Here is a 19691-nt window from a genome sequence, read left to right on the forward strand (position 1 = left end):
TGACAAGCACAGGCTATTTAATTGTTTACCCACCAGCTACTGTACGGCGCAGGTGCCTCTCGCCTGCGTTTTTCTTTCATTTCAAAAATTAATTTGTGTCATTTGTTTCAGTGAGGGACGAAAAGGAGAGAAATGGCAGGATGGGTGGGTGGAGGGGGGGAGAGGAGGAATGGGCCGGACCGGGCCTGTGAGAGGGGTGGGGTTGGGTATAAACCAGGGGACAGTGGGTTTTCTGTTGTTGTGAAGCCCTCTGTCCTGGCGGCCTGCAACCCCTCCACTCACACTTTCTTTCTTTCTCCTCCTTCCACTCACTCACTCTCCCTCCAGAGTGGGACTCTTCCTCGACAGACTCCTGTCAGGTCTGCAGCATCCGTCTTTTGGGAGCTCCCTAGAAGCCAGAAACCATGCTGACGTTTTTGGCGCTGGCGTCGGTTGTCCTCCTGGGAATAGGTAAAAAGAAATAACTAATATTCTTTGAACTTTTTTTAATTTATTTTTATTCTGAAGAGGTCTCAACGACACCCACAGTGAATTTCATCTATTGAAAGTGAAGATGTAGAAATTATCTTTCCACTGATGTGGGGTTAAAGGTTAAATGAGGATATGATGAAGAGGGCCTTTTTCTGGGTTTTCTTCCTAAATGCTTACCTGAGAACTGAAGGACTTAATGAGAATCAAAAGGGTCAATAGGCTTAGTAGGGAATTAATTGATCTTAAACTAAAATGTAATATCTCCCTCTACGCTGCCCTAATATTAAATTAAAGAATTTCAATTCATGTCTTAACATTTACTTATTGATTTAATTAAAAAAATAGCCACCTGTAGAGGACACTGTTGATTCTCAGGTGCATTATGTAAATGACCCAGCAGTGTACTCCTCTTATAAAGCAGGTGTTTCTAAGCAAGCAAAGTACAGAGTAATATTATCACTTTAGAAGCGAGGGTTAGCAGAGTTTTTTGCTCTCAAGTAGACTGCTTTCTGTGCTCCCCTCCTGTCAGATGTTTGCAGTTTTTGTCAGAATTTTAATAAAAAATGTCCAACGTGATTTTATTGACAAGTTTTGCGAGGGCTGTGTGCACTAACGGCGTTCGCTCAAGGACACTTGTCACAGTAAAAGCCATGAACTTTACTCTCCAGGCTTAAAATAAAGCTCCACGACTGTGACGCATGGCCCATTCACACATTTTAAGTGAAACTGAACAATAGAAAAATTATGTTGTTCCGGCTAATGTCAGAGTAGCAGGGGTGTGCAGCTCCCAGGGGCTTTGGTGGTTGTTTGAGATGCTGAGTGCATTTTCCAGGGAAGTAAAATATTGATTTTGCAGCCAAAACAAAATTAACATCGATCATTAGATATTACTCAAGCATAAACAGTGCAAATGATTAAGCCAACATAATCTATATTAATGGAGAAAATGATGTTCCCCTTTGACTTTGAGAGACTAGCACCACTATTCCAGTAATAATCCAAATATTTACTGAGTGCGTGTCTGAATCAATGGTGGATCTGACACCACTAAATGTGCAGTTTAACTGTGTGTGCGTGCGTGCATTTGTGTGTGTTTGGCTGCATATCTAACTCTTTGGGTTTTATTTGATAGATTTCAGGGAGAAAAGTAATACATTGTAATGTGAATCATGCTTTATATGTCTCAAGATTACAGTAGGGGTTGAACAATGTTCAGGAACGTAGTGACTTAAGAAAGAATGCCAGTCAATACACTGTATTTTGATCAAAACTATAAGAGCATAAAGATATGTCGATCAGAATTTCAAAAACAAAGTGTGTTTCTATGTCACTCATGTAGACAACTGTGCATCGTGATTTTGTTTATTACCTTGCTTTCTTCTAACAAAAAGCTTTTGCAGGTTGCAATTATGATCACTTTCTGCTGCAAATGGTAGTCAGACAATGTAGTATAGGCAATATTTAAGGTAATATTAAACCAAAAACATGTTGAACTCACTGGACATTTTAATCTTGTGGTGATGTGTTTATTTGTGAAGTAATGTCCGTGCTTTGTGTCTCCCAGTGCCTGAGCAGTCCCAGGCCATTATGATTTACACCGGCTGGGAGCGCCACGCCCTGGTGGGTGGCGACATCCGTCTGTCCTGCTCCTTCTTCTCTTGGCGCTGGACCTCGGAGGAAGTCACCTTCTCCTGGACATACAGGCCTGATGGCGCCCGGGACAGCATCTCTGTAAGACACAAATACACACACACACACACACACACACACACACACACACACACACACACACACACACACACACAAACTCTAGTCTACCTAGAAGAAAGTACCAAGGCACTCTTTGCAAAAATAAATAAAAAGAATTGCAAGAAGAGTGCCTTAGACCTTTTTTCTCTTTTGTGCTTCCCTTCCAAAGAGCACCTTCATGATTTATTTGAACTTCCCAGCACTCCAGACTTCTTTTTTTTATACATCTACTTATTGATAAGTGTGGCACTTAACAGGCGTGCATGATCATGGCATCATCCTGTAAAGAAAATATGCTGTTGTGTCAAATTACCAAACAGTTTTCTGTCACATTCAAGCAACCTGTAAAGCAATTGGTAAATCTCTACCGAATTAGTCACATCCACATTAAAGCTGAACTTGGTGACATTGTCACGGAACAGGCATAATGTAAATCATTGCTCTACAAAAAGTTCCTTCATGTTACTTTCATCTTGAAGCGCTTAGTTTTGGTTTTACAGCCCGCAGCTTTGCTCTTTTGATCCACTCTCATGCCCTCATCTGTGCTGCTATCAGCCGCAGCAGGCAGCTGTTGTCAGTAAAGTAGTATTTTTAGCATAGGCGTAGATGTCGGGGGGATGCAGGGGATATGCCCCCAATATTTAGAAGAGGAAGATTTGTCCCCCTGAAAAATATGAAAGACAACCCACTCACCAAAAGAGGTAAAAAATAATCAATCAGGGGACTCAGAACATGCACGGAAAACAAGAATTGTGTGTGTTTGTGTGTATGTGTGTGCGCTACCTTAGGGGATTAAAGAACACATCAAGAGCGTGAAAAATAAAGATGTGATATCTTGTGATTTTAAATGTCTTTTATGTAGATTTAAACTTGGGAGCTCATGGCTTTAACAAGGTCTCATTCTCTAATAGATTTGTTGCAGACTGTTGAAATGCACAGTACATGATTCCTTAGAAAGTATTTTTTTGACCAATACAGCAGAATAATAATTTCTTTTACATAAATAAAGACTATAAATTATCTCAAAAAAAATTCTCCAGAATGCAGGAAAATAGGTGTTTGACGCTCAAAACATTTCCCCCAAACCCTTCGGTTATTAGTGTCCAATTTTTTGTTTCAATGTTGAAACAAAACCTACGCCCTTGTTGTAGTATTTATTTTGCACAATAAAACCAAGGCAACAGGAACACAATAGGTAAAAAAAAAAGGAAAAATTGTGCAGGTGTGATTAGGAAAGCCCCTAGGGGCTTATAGAAGGAATCTCACCTAAAGAAATAACAAAAGTCCTGAAATCTACAAATTAAACACAAGTAAGCATGGAATTCAAAAAAACAAGCATGTGGTTGGCTACATGAAACAACAAAGGCATAAAATAAATTGAAAGAATATAGATATAATAGGGATGTGTGGACTTGTATGTGTATGAGTGGTTATAAAAAAAAGCTATAAAAAAGCTGTGATAAAGCCACAGTATACTACCTGCTCAGCACCAAACGGCAACAAAGACAGCCACTATTGGTAAGCATTGTGGAGCATTTAGCAGCTAAAGAGCCAGATATTTAGCAGTAATCAGTAAGGGGAGGTACTCCAGAGGGAGTAGGAGTTTTCTCCATATCTTTCTTAATGAAATTCTCATGTTATGTACTCCCTCTTGATGTTAAACTTTTTTAACATCAAGCTACACATAAATATTCAAGAAGGAAATACAAAAACATTGTTTGCTGTTGGCTTGCCAACAATGGCTGTCTTCTGCCAAAAAGACTTTTTTGTTTTCACCGTCTCCTCCCCTACCAGGCACCAAGTGGAACAGAAATGTAGTCAGAGAGGGGGTGTTGGTGGTGTACTAATCACATGATTTCTGGCTGGAGAAGTTCTTGAAACTATAAAAAAGTTATCTCACAGGATCTCTGGGATTTCAACATTGCTGGTCATTTTTTCGCTACGGGATTCAGTCATTTTGAGTCATTTTCAGAGCACCCTCCCAGAACAGGATACTTGCAAATCATAAAAAAAAGGAATCTTGGTTTAATCTGACAAATATAGGACTGTGTGAACATCTAAAAGTGTCATCACACTCAAGCAATACTCAATTCATCCTGACACACAAGTGCAGGATTTGTGTATTAACTAGGGCTGTACAATATATTGTTTTTATATACACTCCCCTAAAGGATAAATACCATGTTTGACCCTATCTTATCAATATGGGCCAACATTTCTAAAGAATGAATCCAGCACCTTGTTGAATCAATGACACAAAGAATTAAGGCAGTTCTGAAGGTGAAAGGGATCCCCCACACCATTACACCACCATCCCCACCAACAGCCTGCACAGTGGTAACAAAGCACGATGGATCCATGTTCTCATTCCGTTTACACCAAATTCTGACTCTACCATCTGAATGTCTCAACTGAAATCGAGACTCATCAGACCAGGCAACATTTTTCCAGTCTTCAACTATCTAATTTTGGTGCGCTCGTGCAAATTGTACCCTCATTTTCCTATTTTTAGTGGAGATGAGTAGGGTTGGGCATCGAGAACCGATTCCTAATCGGAATCGTTTCAAAAATTACGATTCCATCGGAATCGTTTCTTTATTGGAATCGTTTGGAGGATTTGGTTTCAAATCTGATCATGGGTTCCAAATTTAACATGCACAAGTTTTGGTTTCCGTAGCGACCAGGCACTTATGGTGTTGCAGCCATGGAGCACAGTAAGCAGCGCTCTAGCGTGGTTTTATTTTACATTGAAAAAGCCCTGTATAACTGCAAACCACCTTTGAATTGAAATAAAACTTTCCTCTTATTTGTGAAATAAGCATGTGACCCAACTCCATCGGAATCGATAATCGATAAGAACCGGAATCGAAAGGAAGAATCGGAATTGGAATCAGAATCGTTAAAATCCAAACGATGCCCAACCCTAGAGATGAGTGGTACCCGGTGGGGTCTTGTGCTGGAGTAGCCCATCTGCCTCAAGGTTGTGGATGTTGTGGCTTCACAAATGCTTTGCTGCATACCTTGGTTGTAACCAGTGGTTATTTGAGTCAAAGTTGATCTTCTATCAGCTTGAATCAGTCAGCCCATTCTCCTCTGATCTCTAGCATCAACAAGGCATTTTCACCCCCCAGGACTGCAGCATCCTGGATGTTTTTCCTTTTTCCAACCATTCTTTGTGAACACTAGAAATGGTTGTGCGTGAAAATCCCAGTAACTGAGCAGATTGTGAAATACTCAGACCAGGCCGTCTGGCACCAACAACCATGCCACGCTCAAATTTGCTTAGATCACCTTTCTTTCCCATTCTGACATTCAGTTTGGAGTTCAGGAGATTGTCTAGACCTGGAAGACACCCTTAAATGCATTGAAGCAGCTGCCATGGTTGATTAGATAATTTCATTAACGTGAAATTTAACAGCTGTTCCTAGTAATCATTTAGGTGAGTGTATAATATAGTTTAACTGCCACAATAAACACATTGCGTAAGACACTTTTTACTCCTTTTTTTTTATTTAAAGTACATTACAACTGTGCACAGTCACATTAATTTGTGAATAATAAGTAGAAAAAAATGTAAACCAAAAAGGAAACGGGGCCTGTGAGGAAAGGTGATGATAGCCTCAAAAGTACAAATTAAAATGTGTACATTTCAAGTAGATGCTTTATCCACTAATGAGCCCAAGCTGTGAGACAGTTTCCTTATGTTTTGTTTAATTACAATGTACACTTCTGCCATCTTTTGGCACACATATCTTCCCTTAAACCTAGCACAGAAGTCAACCTTTCCATTGTCCTTATTTCTTGTATACTAGTCTCGCATTGCTAGACCTTCCTCCACAGCACTGTGGAGGAAGGTCTGGCTAGTCCACACAGCATTCTGGGAGAAAAACATGCTCTGGTTTATTGGCATTTCTTTAAACCAATCACAATCATCTTGGGCGGAGCTAGGCGCTAAATAGCCTCGGGAAGGAACTTGTTTTGGTGGAACGTGTACGTTCAAAAGTTGTTTTAGTCATGCAACAGAAAACTCTGATTGGACAGATAGTCTAGCTAGCTGTCTGGATTTACCCTGCAGAGATCTGAGGAGCAGTTAACCATAGTTCTCATAAATCCACCGGAGTTTAGAATGCCAACACAAAGAAAGAGGAATGTATGTCCGAAAACGGACATCCGAAAAGAGTGACATCCGGTGAAATTTCAGGCAGAATGAGAAGCAATCCTGGAAGTGGAACGTCCTGGATATAGACTAGGCTTATACCAGCTTCTGGTTATGGCTTTCCTTTACCAGGTATGGGTCCCTTTTCAATGTTAGAAGTGAAATATGACCCGAGTACAACACAGTGCATGAGAACGGAATCTTATAGCCAAGTTTCTTGTTTTTGTTAAAATGGAGTATCAGTAAAAAACTGCACTTTAAAATGTAAATGTCATTTTTCAGTGGTGCTTTTTATGTTCAATTCAATGTTCAATTTGTACATTAAAATAAAATTTAATTTTTTTTTTAATTAAACAAGCAATGTGCTGTATTTTATCAGATTTCTAAAAGCAGCAGAAAGGCAGAACAGAGTACATTGTTTATCGCAAAAAATATCATTATCCTGATATTCAACGTTATCGCATATTTTCCTCATATGGTGAAGTCCTAGTATTAACAGGAAGAAGGAAACAACAAGCACACAGAAACTCCTAATCCTCCCAGTCCTCCTGCTCTTTAATTTCACTCAGCCTGCCCTTATCGTCCTGCCATCTCTCTAATCTCTCTATCTCCCCGTCCTGACTGCGCCTCCCTCTGTCCACCTCCCTTAATCTCCTCCCCCCTCGCCCTGCCTTCTTTGTCCCTCCCCTCCTCTCTCATTATCTCCTCCCTTCACCTCCTTCACTTTCATCCGTCTCCCGCAGTGTCCTCACTTTGAAACTAGATTTATCTTCTCCTTTTTCTTTTTTCCCCCACTTATCTTCTGTCGCTCATTTCTTCACCTGCCGGGACACATTTACAGTTTCATATGTCTATCTGTTTTCATGGTGCATTTGTCCTTTTTTAAAATGACGTTTTTGATTTCTGACATGTTCATATCATGTAAAAGGTGTAATTCATGCAAGGCTTTCACAGGCCTCAAACCTTCAATCGGAACTGTGCTGAACAGTTTAATTAATCGTTTACCAAAATGTCAACCACATTTCACCTTGACCTCGTACATGTTTTCTGTAATGATCTTTCACAGGTGTTTTTCCGTATTCTTTTGTCAATATATATATTAACAGAAATGTCTGTTAAACGTACAGAGGATACACCATACATTTACAGAATTGTCCGTTTTTCGATCAACAGGAATGTCCGTAAACTTAACGGAAAAGGTACTGGTAATTTTCTGCCAGGACATTTTTTTACGGATTTTTTTTCTTACAGTGTAAAGTCTGGGGCATCGGCTCTTAGCCCTGCTCACCCCAGTTGTACCCCTCAAACACGACTCTAAATGAATGCCAATGTTGCTCCTCATCTTTGTCTAAATCAGCAACTGTCACGAATATGATTTCAGCATTTGACAGGTTTCAATACTCAGTGCTTCAGACACATTTCATTTGGTGCCAAAAAGGTATTATGGTTTGATACCCAGCCCTACTTCTTGATGCAGACTAGACTCTTACATTTTTGTCCTGATGCTGTACATGACTAAAACATTGAGCGTAACTCCAACCACTACAGGCTGCAGCAACCTATGAGACTCCACAGAAAAAGCTAAATCGGACTTAAATATAAAGGGAAACTACTTCTGGATAACAACCAGTGGTGGAATGTAACCAAGTGCATTTACTCAAATACTGTACTTAAGTACAAATTTGTAATTTACTCAAGTCTTTTCTTTTCATGCCACTTCCTACTTCTACTCCGCTACATTCATGTGACAGCTTTAGTTACTAGTTACTTTACAAATTAAGATCTTTACAGACAAAACACAAGTAGTTTATAAAATCTGATGTTTTATTATAAATAAAACTACCCAACAATAGAATGGCCTACAAGTCCAGTGATTAGACTATTAAACGCACAACTGTTTGGATCGTTTCCAGTTTCTAAAATGTGAGGATTTTTACTTTGAATACTTTAAGTACATTTTCCTGATGATACTTACATACTTTTACTTAAGCAACATTTTCAATGCAGGACTTTTACTTGTAACAGAGTGTTTTTTACAGTGTGGTACTAGTACTTTTACTGTGTGGCTATTTGTAACTAGCCTGGTCCTACCAGACTCTCGTACATTTCATTTAAACAGAGAGTCTGGCCCCTCTCCATTGACAAGTGTTAACTTCCTTGAAGGCGGGTACTCTGTTGAAGTTTAAAACTATTGGATCCCCATGTCATTTCCAGAGCTATAATGATAGCAAACAACTGTGAGTTCTCCCCAGCTAGGCTGGACAATGGATTTCTGAAATGGAAGGAAATGGGGTTAGTAATTTTGGACCAAATCATTTGAACAGCTCAAAGAGAAATATGATTTACCAAACCAAGACTTCTTTAAGTACTTACAAATTAGACAAAACCATCAAGAATGGGAAAAGCTCTGTTCCTTACCAACAAAAATAGAGCACTTCTTTATCTCAATAACTGAAGGAATAGTGAAGACAAAGTTAATATCACATATTTACAAGATATTGCAGAAAGAGTTTAAAGAAAATAACTTTGATATTAAAGAAAAATGGGAACTAAAAATGAACACAATAATCCCAGATGTGCAGTGGGAGATTGCATGCAGTCAAAGACATAGGGCAACCAGTAGTCCAAACTGGAAGGAATTTGGATGGAAAATTAGAATGAGATACTTTAGAACTCCATTTATAACATCAAAATGGAGCAACACCCCAGATTATTGCTAGAGGGGGTTGTGGCTTGGTGGGAGACCACACGCCTATATTTTTGGACTGCCCAAAGGTATCAGAATACTGGCAAAATGTACAGAGAAATAATGTCTCTGTATAGATCTACCTCTTAAACCATCACACTTTGTGCTAGGGGTACTGCCAGCTGATCTTGAAGAGAACAGCCAAACATATTTGCTGAGAGTCCTTCTTTTAATAGCGTATAAGGTAATCACAGCCTCCTGGCTGAAGCCACGCCCTCCAACAGTTACACAATGGAGGGAAAGAATCCAAGACGTTTACAACGTGGGGCATACAACAGCATTATTACAACTGAAAGCAGATGTATTCCTAAATAAATGGTCATCCATTGCTTTACATTTTCATCTGATATGAATGATATTCCGAATGTATTCTTTATTCTTATCTTATTTATTTATTTTTTCCTACTATCGATTTGTGCACACTTTTATGTTGTGTGTGTTTTAATTTCTTAATATTATATATTCTTTCTACTATTATTATTTTATTTTATTTATTTATTATATATTATTTACCAAATGTAGTAGGTTTATAGGTAATATTGCTGAGATAAAGATCTTACCTCACATGTATTATGGTTAGGATGAAAGATATCTATGGACTGTTATCCTTTCTGTATACTTACCCGTGGCACCTTACTGTATATTGAAAAGGTTTTTTGTGACATACTGTATGACTGCACTTTATAAAAGGAAACAAAAAAGTAAAAAAAAAGAACAAATCCAAGTTAAGAAAACATTAGTGAATGCCAGAATCTTCGTAAAAAAGTGCGTAAAAAGGGTTTAAGAACACATTTCTTCGTAAAAACGGTTGGTGAATGAGGCCCATTGTTCTCAACCACCAGAGAAAACCCAAGAATATACATCTGAAACCCAGACGATGTACTGAAGGAAAATGAAAATTGAGTGGAAGTACGTCGGAGGGCGGAGCCAGGCTAATTTGTAACTTGCAGTTTGTGTTAATTCCAGCGGCCCCTTTGGACAAAAGCGGCAGTGATTTTTACCACACCTCCTGTCCTAAAGGTCTTTTCTTTACGGTGCTGTATTGCCCACTGTATATTAGTTAGCGTTACCGGGAGGTCATATAGTGTTTCAGAAAATTATTCATTTACAATAAAAGAATAAGTTATACATGCATAACTTAGCCTACATTGGATGTCTTGTGAGCTAAACCGGGTATCACTTTCACTGTGTTACGAGCCAAAGCATTAAGAGTTTGTTGTAGCAACCAACGTAATAATAACGCATTTCATGAAACCCGTGGACGCTTTACACAAATACAGGTTGGATAAGGGAAAAGAAAATAGTAGTAAAAGGAACAAAACGGCCGCACTAAATGGAAAGGGGACATAATGTAATGTCTGCTACCGACGTACAACCACATTGCGCAATCTAAAGTTATTTTATGAATTAAATAGACATATTGCATACATGAGGGCCAATTCGGGGTGGGTTTCGAACCATTTACAGTCCTGTAATTGTCTCCATCTGTTGATAGCCCGACCAAAGCAATCTGTGACCCATCAAAATATGTGACCGTAGCGCCGTCTACCTGCCGCAAATCATTCTGTGACTGCGTGGGAAAAATCGGACCTGGGCAGATGCTTTACTAAAAACTATGTAAAACTAGCGTTCTTTTCACTATTAGTCTCCTTTGCTGTTACAGGTCATTTAAGACCATTGTATGAAAAATGACAGAGCTTCAGAAACATTAAAAAGTTACAGAGTCACTCTAAATAAAGGATCTGAATACTTCCTCCACCGCTGATGACAACCACAAAAACTGTCAGATGCAGTTGCTCTTGAGATTAACTGCGTGTCATTATGGTGACACCACGTGCATAAACAGTCCCATGTCCTCTTTGTCCGTTCCAGATCTTCCACTACACCGGTGGTGAGGCCTATGTGGACAACAAGGGCCCGTTCAGGGACCGGTTGGAGTTTGTGGGGAACCCGGGCCGCCGCGACGGCTCCATCCTGATCAAGAACCTGGACTACAACGACAATGGCACCTTCACCTGCGACGCCAAGAACCCCCCTGACATTGTGGGCCGGCCCTCCAGCGTGCGCCTGCTGGTCTTTGAGAAGGGTGAGACGGGAGGGGAGGACAGGGTCCAGTGGGGGGTTCCTCAGCTAAATCAAATTCCCCCAGCATGTAAAGTCTAATGCCTGTGTTGTCTTACATCTGTGTCTGCTCATTAGCTTTCCACTGAGCACATATGGCACATTTTGGGGGAATTTTCTTCGTCAGAAGCCAACTGTTCTCAATTGTTGTTTCAAATCATTCCAAAGACTGAAATTAATCTCAATTTGCGCTGTGCATCGGACTAAAGTGAGTGCTGCGTTCAGACCGGTCGCTGCGCAGCCTTGCTTAGAATTCCTTGCACTTCCCGCTAAATGAAATCAATTACAATTTTATCTCTTTCTCTATTTGAGATTGCCATCGCTGCCTCCCTTTCACTTCTTTTCTCGCCTTCTCCTCCCATCTCTCTCTTCTTTCCCCTTTTACCATCGACTTCAACTGTCTGGTCCCTTTCCCTGCTCTCACCTTCATACTACGTATCTCTCCTACTCTTCATCTCCTCTGCCTCTACTGCTCTTGTTTTCTTCATCTTTCATTCAACCTTTATTTTTCCTTGTCTATTCGTCTTTCATCTCTTATTCCCTTTTCCGTCTGGCTTTGTTCCTCGTCTTCCTCTCCCGTCAATTCCTCCCTTCCCGTGACATCTTTTCTTCTCACGCTCTCATTAACGGTTTCTCTTTCTTCACATCGCACTCACCAACCTCTCTCTGTCACTTTCCACTCTCAAATTCTCTCTCCCGCACCTTCCAACACTTCCTTTTCCTCTCCTCCGCCCCCTACAGTGCCGATCCAGGCTGGTGTGATCACAGGCGCCATCATCGGGGTGGTGCTGGGCCTGCTGGTGCTCATCGTGGTCATCTACTACCTAATGAGGTTCCTGGTGGCGCGCCGCGTCTTCAGCCTCAGTGTCAGGTCAGTGCCCAGCCCGTGGCTAGCGGCGCTCTGCCAGGCGGGTCTGTGCCAGGGACTGGAGCTGAGGCCCGAGCCCATCCCTGGCACCGACACCTGCGTGGCCAAGCTGGCGTAGCTGCCGTGCCACGATTTGATTTGGTTAGGCGTGCAGGGTTGTGATTTTGGAGCTAGTCAGCTTGAAAGCGAGAGATAATGATGTCTCATTTAGATTAAATCTATAAACAGCACTGCATAGGTCCGAAGCAAAGATGATTAAAAGTGGTGAAGCGAGAGATTTCCGAGTGGATAATCCACTAGATCATGAAGATGATGGATCCATCATCTTGTTTATACCTTTCCAATCTTATGAGATCCTAACACATCTAGCACCTGGGGGCTGTGTTTGAGACAGGTCCAGTAGATTAAGTTGATGTTCTCTTTATGATGGGCTGCCAGGCAATGCTTCCCTGTGACCACTGGAGGGAGAGATAGATTCGACATCCTGACATTGTCTTTCTTTTGTCCCCTCCAGCAAACATGGCAAGAAAAAGAAAGAGGGATCACAGCAGAGACAGGCAAGTTTTCTCCTTCCCTCCATGAACCATTCCCTCTTTTTTCTCCTCCTCCTCTTCCTCCTCTGTCTCCTTTCCTCACACGCTCCGACACATGTACACATCCAGTCGACAACACCAAATGCAACAGCTTGGTTTGCTGTCATGTTCAGGCGCTAAATAGTGAAATCACATCCTTTTAGAGATTACAATAAAGGCTGAGGAAACGTGTTGTCAGAAGGAATATTTATCTATTCTGATGGGGCACAGCCACACAATAGCACACATCCAACATGACAGCGCATAACGGCACAGTTTCATAATCGCATTCCCCCAATGCCAGTGCAAGCAGCTCGGATATGTCCGCACACTTAGCCGACTCCTCCTCAAAGCAACATATCCACAACAAAATAACATGTCATTCAAACTCTGCCTGGCAAACAGTAATAACAGTATTCAAGCTGTTAAAATTCTAGTGCCGTCTTGTGCGTTGAAGGGGCTTTAAAGCCTGTACTGTCCCTCCTCTCTCTCTCTCTCTTTCTCTCTCTCTCTCTCTCGTGGCCCTCACCCCTCCTTAAGCTCCCTCAGGGGGGCCAAACAGCGCACTGCAAGTAAACAGCCATGGGGCAGAAATCAAACCAGCTACTGTGAAATGGCCGAGCAATGCTTTTGCTGCATTGAATGGGACTGTGATTTGCTCACAGTGGGGAAAGGGACGGGAGCTGTTGATTTGGCTCACTGGGAGTCAAATGAAAATCACTGGGCCTATTATGGTCTGGGCTGTTATCAGTGGCTTTGTGCTTCTGCACGCCAAGGATTTGGGGAATTTTTTTCTCCCTCTATTCCTCATGGGAGTGTGATAGCCTCAAGTGGCGGATTAATCAGACATTTTGGTGTCTTGTATTCTTTTGTAAATACAAGGCACCCGGGCAAATTCTGTTTGATTACTCTGTGGTGATGTGGCGGCTGGTTGGTTGCGGGGGTGTATTCTAATCGACTGCACGCCCTGCCTGCTGATAATGAAAAAGGGGAAGTCAAGGGATTTGGGTTCAAGGCGTTTTCCTTAATCAAAAATCAGCTTTGAAATGAGAGATGTGCAAAGATATCCGAGGCGGAAGATCAGAGGTGTTATTGTGACAGCAAGCCAATTAGCCGCAGGTATAAGCTAATGTAAAGTGGTGGCGGCGGTGGGCTTCCGCAGGCGGTTAGGAGTGCGCCATCTTGCCCCCCGTGGCTCAAACCTAGGGGGCGACACCAGCGAGGACCAACCCTTCCTCCTACCTCAAACAAGTGCGCTCATCCTCATCTCCCCGGAGCCCCTCTTCCTCCCTCTGTCTTCTTCTTTCCTTTTTACTGTCGTGTGATTGTCAGGTTACTCTTGAGCTGCAGTCAGTTGCTCTCAAGCGCCTGCGGTGGGTGACAGTGCATATATGAATAAATAACTCGCCGCCAAGAGGACACCGGAATATTTGACAATGTTGTCGTTTACAGTTACTTCTCCTGCAAGTCTTGGCTTGGAAGAAAAATTTTCCATCTGAGCTCACACTCCCTTTTTTTTTTTATTTAATTTTTTTTTCTCCCCCTCAGAGCTTTTGCCTCTCTTGTAGCTTCGCCGCACACAGAGGGCTCGTGGGATTTTATAGTGTGCTCATAAGTGGTTGTTTGATGAAATAGCCCTTATTAGGAGGCTCCGCTGACACAACACAATTTTGTATCAGCCTCCACCATCTTCGTTACTTTCTGCTTGCTGGGCTTGCACTACAAATCTCCAAAAGGCTGTGTGGGTGAGGGAGTGAAGGAGGGAGCGAGTGAGTGAGACAGAGAGACAGAGAGACAAAGGAACCCTGTGGTGTGTGCTGCTCCCCATTAGTTGGAGTTGTGGGAGAGGAGTTTACCCCGCAGCCACACACGCACCAAAGCTCACAGGAATGAACGCACACATACACACACACACACACACACTCTGTACTGGAATGATAATTGAGTACACTCTGTATCGATCTGAGCACACACACACACACACACACACGCACGCACACGCACACACACACACACACACACACACACACATATACACACATCCCACCCGTTCTTCTTTTCATCCCCGAATTGCCTCACCTCCTCACTTTACTTCACTCCCTCCCTTGCTCTCTCATTCACATTCCGGTCCCCAGTCTCCTTCTCTCTCTCTCTCTCTCTCTCTCTCTCTCTCTCTCTCTCTCTCTCTCTCTCTCTCTCTCTCTCTCTCTTCAGTCCCATCCTCCTCTCCTCTCCTTCCCCACCTCCCACCTCTCCTCCCTGCCTTTGACTTCCTTGCTGACCATTAGAAGCATCTATCTGTCTGTAATTCCCCCTCTCCTCTTCCCTTTGTACTTCCTCTCTCGGTCTATCGATCCTCCATCACACTTCTTCCCACCACCACCACCACAAAACTCCCTTTCCAGTTTCTCTCCTCTCCCTCCTCAGGTGTTCTGAGTTCTGATCAGCTTCAGGTTCTGGACAGAAAATCGCTACCTCTCACTCTCCATCTACCTCTCAATCTCCCTCCTCGCCTGTCTCTGTCTCTCTTTAGCATGCAGCAGGGGACGCAGCCACTTTCGTTCCTATCTACCTCCCCCACCGGTCCCTCCTGTTTTTGCCACTGTACCCACATTTCCTTTGAAGTGTGTGCAGCCCCTGTAACAAGGGTGGCTCTGCATTCTGCCGTAGCAGGCTCGACTGTGTTGAGGAGGCAGCCCCGTCATTAGCGTGGGAGCTCTGCAATACAAAAAAAACTGAGCCTATCGTGGGATGCATAACGGTAAACAATACAATGATGTACGAGAGAATCTAGGTTTTATTGAAGGTAATGACACCGGCTGGGCTGTGCAGCTGCCCCACCGAGCCGGATGTTAGCTACAGCGTACGCCTCCATTGCTGTCTTATCAGAATGCATGCTGCTTTTGCACAGTGCTCTAATTAAAGATGATACCTTTTCTAATGCAATCAGTGGGGTATTATTAGCCGAAACGTCAGTGGCTAGAAGCAGCCTCTAGTGTGCTTTCCACCGTTGACTAACCTGATGTATTAAAGGATATATTTTAGTCTCCAAACGTCAGTTCCAGCATGCTTACTATTCACTCTGACTGTCCTCTGTTTGCAACACTTTACACCAGTGTCCTGTGGCAGATTATTAAAAATACACAGTGTTGTGCAAACCATTACACGTGAGTGAAGTTTTATTAGGCTCCATCAGAGCATTATCGTGCACTTGTGATACTTTTCAATAGGTTAACTCACAGGTTAATGCACTGGAATACAGCTATTGTAAAGTGAAGTGTTACCTTGACCCCATCTCCACTCTGTACAGTTCCTCCTGATGGATTTGTTGTGCTTAAATGAAGCCTCACTTTCCTTCCTTCCTCCTCCTCCTTTTATAGATTTCTTCTTAGAGATGGTTTTAGACATTGCACAGACAACATACAGAATGAGTGGGAGTGGATGGATGAATTATATAAGTACAAGATGAATGGAGGATGGATGTATAACTTTAAAAAGAATATCACATAGCCAGTAAAGTCACCATGGCTTCAGCAAAGTTGTCTATAGGCAATTATTTGTTCCACTGTAAACTTTAATTATTCATTTAATAGCCCAATTGTATGACTTGTAAACAAATATTTCATTTCCAAGTTTAGCCTACTTTCTAATTGTGAGCATCATGCCTCGATGTGCAGCTAGCCCTCAAACAATTAGATTGTTCTCTTTTTCGTTTAGTTTTTGGTGTCTAAAAGTCTAAATGTTTCAGAGACCCAGTATGCATGGGTGTATTGATTTTGCAGGACAATAGGTGTCTAGGTTGAAATAATGTGAAAGTTTTGAACACATTTTATTGTCAACAGAATATGCCTCTAGAGATGCAGCATCCTTTTTTCAAGAGAGTTCTGACGAGACATTGCAACTTCACAATGTATGCATTTAGACAACTTATGCACAAAACATCAAGAAGGAAAGAAACCGCGAAAATCAAACCAGAATTTGAATAACTAACATAATCATTAGTTTATCACTAAATCTGATGGTTAGATAATAAACTTAAAAACCATAGCAACTTTCTTTGAACATGGAAAAGGCTAGATTTGAATAATTATATGTATAGTGTTAAATTGGTGAACAGCCTTTGAATGACTAATTCATTGTGTTGCATACCCTAACTACACATGATGTTCAAACAACAGTTTAAAAACTCACTTTTTAGCCAAATTTATTACCGTTTTTTTGTGTACAAATAGCTAAATTAATTAATAACTTACTTACTGGGGACTTTTCCACTGTGATTGACTCATGGAAACGCTGAGGAAAAACAAGAGCTATTTTGTCTACAAAAACAGCCAAATTGAAAGATGTTATATATCGGAACAAAGTATTTAAAACAGTCATATCCCAATAAGAACCAAATCTGGTATACTGTGTGCGTGCGTGCGTGCGTGCGTATGTGCGTGCGTGCGTGCGTGGGTCTGTCTGCGTGTGCGTGTGTGTGTGTGTGTGTGTGTGTGTGTGTTATTGATCACTTGTCACTCAGTTGTCACAGGTGTATGGAGCCTGCCTGCCACTGTGTCCCATCCTAACGCATGGTTACCTGTTTTGTCACCCCCTTACAGCTCTGGACACCACCCCCCTCACTTGCTACCCCCTCCCCTAAAAGGACTGTCTCTCTACCTCCTCACCCCTCTCTCTCTGTATGTCTGACTCTCCTCCTCCTAAATGTGTTCTTCTGTCCTCTTCACACAGCTCCACCTGTCCTGCTAACTCCATCTCTCATCCTCTCATCTCTAACGCACCAATCTCACCCCTCTATTTCCCTCACACTCCTTTCCTCCTGAAGTGACTCTCCTCCCCTGTTCTCCCCCCGACCCCCTCTCCCTCCTCCCCCACAGGGCCCCGTGCCTGCCGCCGACCCCTCGAAGGTGAAGGCGGCCGCCTCCGAAAAGAAGAAGCAGGAGTCACGCAAGGATAAGAAATAGGATACGGGGATGGGCTGGGGCGGGCTCGCCAGCCGGCTGCTCCAGCCCGTACGCCTGGCGGTGGCCAAGGCCCAGCCCAAGCATCAGCAGCGAACCGTAGCCAGAAAGACGGAGAGGGTGGTGGTGGGAGGAGGGGAGGAGGGCCCGGGCCGGGTGCTGATGACCATCGATCTGGAGCTGACCCGCAAAAACGGGGAGGAGAGGCCTGGCGGCGAGGGAGGGATGGGGAGCTCCAAAGCGCTTGGCTTCCTCTCCCAAATCGCCGACCAGCTCACCTTCACAAAATAAACCGATAGGGAGGCGGGGGAGGCCGGGGGGGGGGGATAAGAGAGTGGGCAGTCTACTGAGGAGACAGCAGGAGAGCTCAACCACAAACCTGCTTCACACCCACCACAACGCCAACCTGAGTCCCTGAATAAATGAGTCAAATCATATCTGCTCTAGTCACAGGCTGATGACTGTAGACACAGCTATACGGGGCCCAGATCTTAAGATGTCATGATAATACAGCAGCCGGCACCCCGAGTACTTTTTGTCAGGTCATAAGATATGCCATTTGAAGCGAGACCCTAAGACGGCTGGGTTTGATAACAAAATCTAAAAAGCTGCTCCCCGTTTTTTTTTTTTTTTTTTCTGGTTTCTTCCATTGTGATCCTATCCACCGAAAAAAGCTTCCTCCAAGTGCGTCGGATACGCATCACGAATCCCAAGCTGCAGGGACAAGCCAATTTGCTTTTTTTCCCCCCCGGAGGCGACATGTCAAACTCCAACTTCCTCCCCTCACTCTGATCTTCATTCTTTTTTCATCTCCAATCCCATTTCTTCCTCTTTTACTGTGAATTTTCTGACTTTTCGTGTTAATTCAAATTACAAAGTGATTTATATGCTAACTGCTCTATCGTGTTTCTCTTCCTCTCTCTCACTTCCCTTCCCTCTTTTCCTCCTTTTCTTTCTCCTGTAGATAAAGGTCTGACTTCTCCATGACTGCCTCCACTCCTCTAGTCTGCTCCCTCCTTTTCTGCCCAGCCTGATGCAACCCCCATTATTTCCCATTATCTCTACTCTTTCAAGACAGCACTGGCTGTAAGAATAGTCCTACTATATCAGTGGCAACTGTGTCAAATATTTTTTTACAATGGCTGATTGGAGAACCTGTATGCACTCATTGGGCAAACTGTAAAACAGTTTAAGGCCTAACAACCCACATAACTTTCTTAGGAGAAACCCGAAAAGACATCCCTCTGTGTTTAGAGTCTCATGAATCTTCCCCCTTAATGTTTACGACTCAATCACACACACACACACACACACACACACACACACACACACACACACACACACACACACACACACACACACACACACACACACACACACACACACACACACACACACACTGAGCGGAGCTGCGAGTGCACTCTGGACTTCAGATAGAGAAAAAGAGAGACTGAGAGGAGAGTGATAGTGGGAGAGAAATATGATTCCTGCTCTCAGCCGAGCGTAGATAGAGGTTCAAGCCCTCGAGCTCGGGGTGATTCAATCCTTTCAACATTTGAGCTAATGGAGGTTGTCGCCGTGTCCCTGCCCTGGCTAAAGGGGGCTATTTCTGGCCCTATAAGATCGTGCGGGCTTACTGTAACAGCTGCACATTTTTTAGCTAACGGGGGGTGGGGGTGGGGGTGGGGGTGGTGTGAGAAAAAGAAAGAGGTGAGCAGGCTGGGTAGGTGGTGGGAGGGGGGGGGGGCTGCTGTGCTTTTTGTGCCTGAGTGCATGAGGCTGTCCGCTGTTGACCCGACGGCCGGTGACTGACAACCTGGAATGACGTCACGGCGCGTAGGGCTAGCGGGCGCTCTCAGGAGTCTGGCAAAAGGGCTTTACAGGAAGAGGTGCAACTTCTGTGCTCTCCGAGTTATTTTAGGTCCAGTTAATCCTCTCGCACGTTTTTTTCCCCTCGCCAACCCAGGGCTAATTATTTTAGCGTGTACTGGTAACGAGATCTCTCTCTCCATCTTCATCTCCCTCCTCGCCTCCTGTGCTGTCTTCA

General features: G+C 43.1%; 1 protein-coding gene across 2 annotated transcripts; it reads left to right on the forward strand.

The window, feature by feature from the left end:
- The first annotated feature begins 253 nt into the window (after positions 1-253).
- Positions 254-17939, forward strand: mpz (myelin protein zero). Of its 2 annotated transcripts, none has more exons than XM_028593926.1 (6): positions 254-450; positions 2036-2202; positions 10995-11208; positions 11985-12114; positions 12626-12668; positions 17561-17939. In XM_028593926.1, exons 1-6 carry the CDS (start codon positions 405-407, stop codon positions 17645-17647), a joined length of 687 nt encoding a protein of 228 aa, XP_028449727.1. In that variant the 5' UTR covers positions 254-404; the 3' UTR covers positions 17648-17939. The 2 variants fall into 2 exon arrangements, with proteins under 2 accessions (XP_028449727.1, XP_028449726.1); XM_028593925.1 differs by having other exon boundaries at positions 17285-17653.
- The last annotated feature ends 1752 nt before the right edge of the window (positions 17940-19691 follow it).

This window comes from Perca flavescens, chromosome 12 (genome assembly GCF_004354835.1).
Source record: "Perca flavescens isolate YP-PL-M2 chromosome 12, PFLA_1.0, whole genome shotgun sequence".
NCBI classification, from domain to species: Eukaryota; Metazoa; Chordata; class Actinopteri; order Perciformes; family Percidae; genus Perca; species Perca flavescens.

What these genes read in the sequence shown, in the direction of transcription:
- mpz (XM_028593925.1), top strand. Translation starts at nt 405, where the DNA reads ATGCTGACGTTTTTGGCGCTGGCGTCGGTTGTCCTCCTGGGAATAG. An exon ending in GGTTGTCCTCCTGGGAATAG is followed by an intron (nt 451 to 2,035) that starts GTAAAAAGAAAT and finishes TGTGTCTCCCAG; the next exon opens with TGCCTGAGCAGTCCCAGGCC. An exon ending in GTCTTCAGCCTCAGTGTCAG is followed by an intron (nt 12,115 to 12,625) that starts GTCAGTGCCCAG and finishes TGTCCCCTCCAG; the next exon opens with CAAACATGGCAAGAAAAAGA.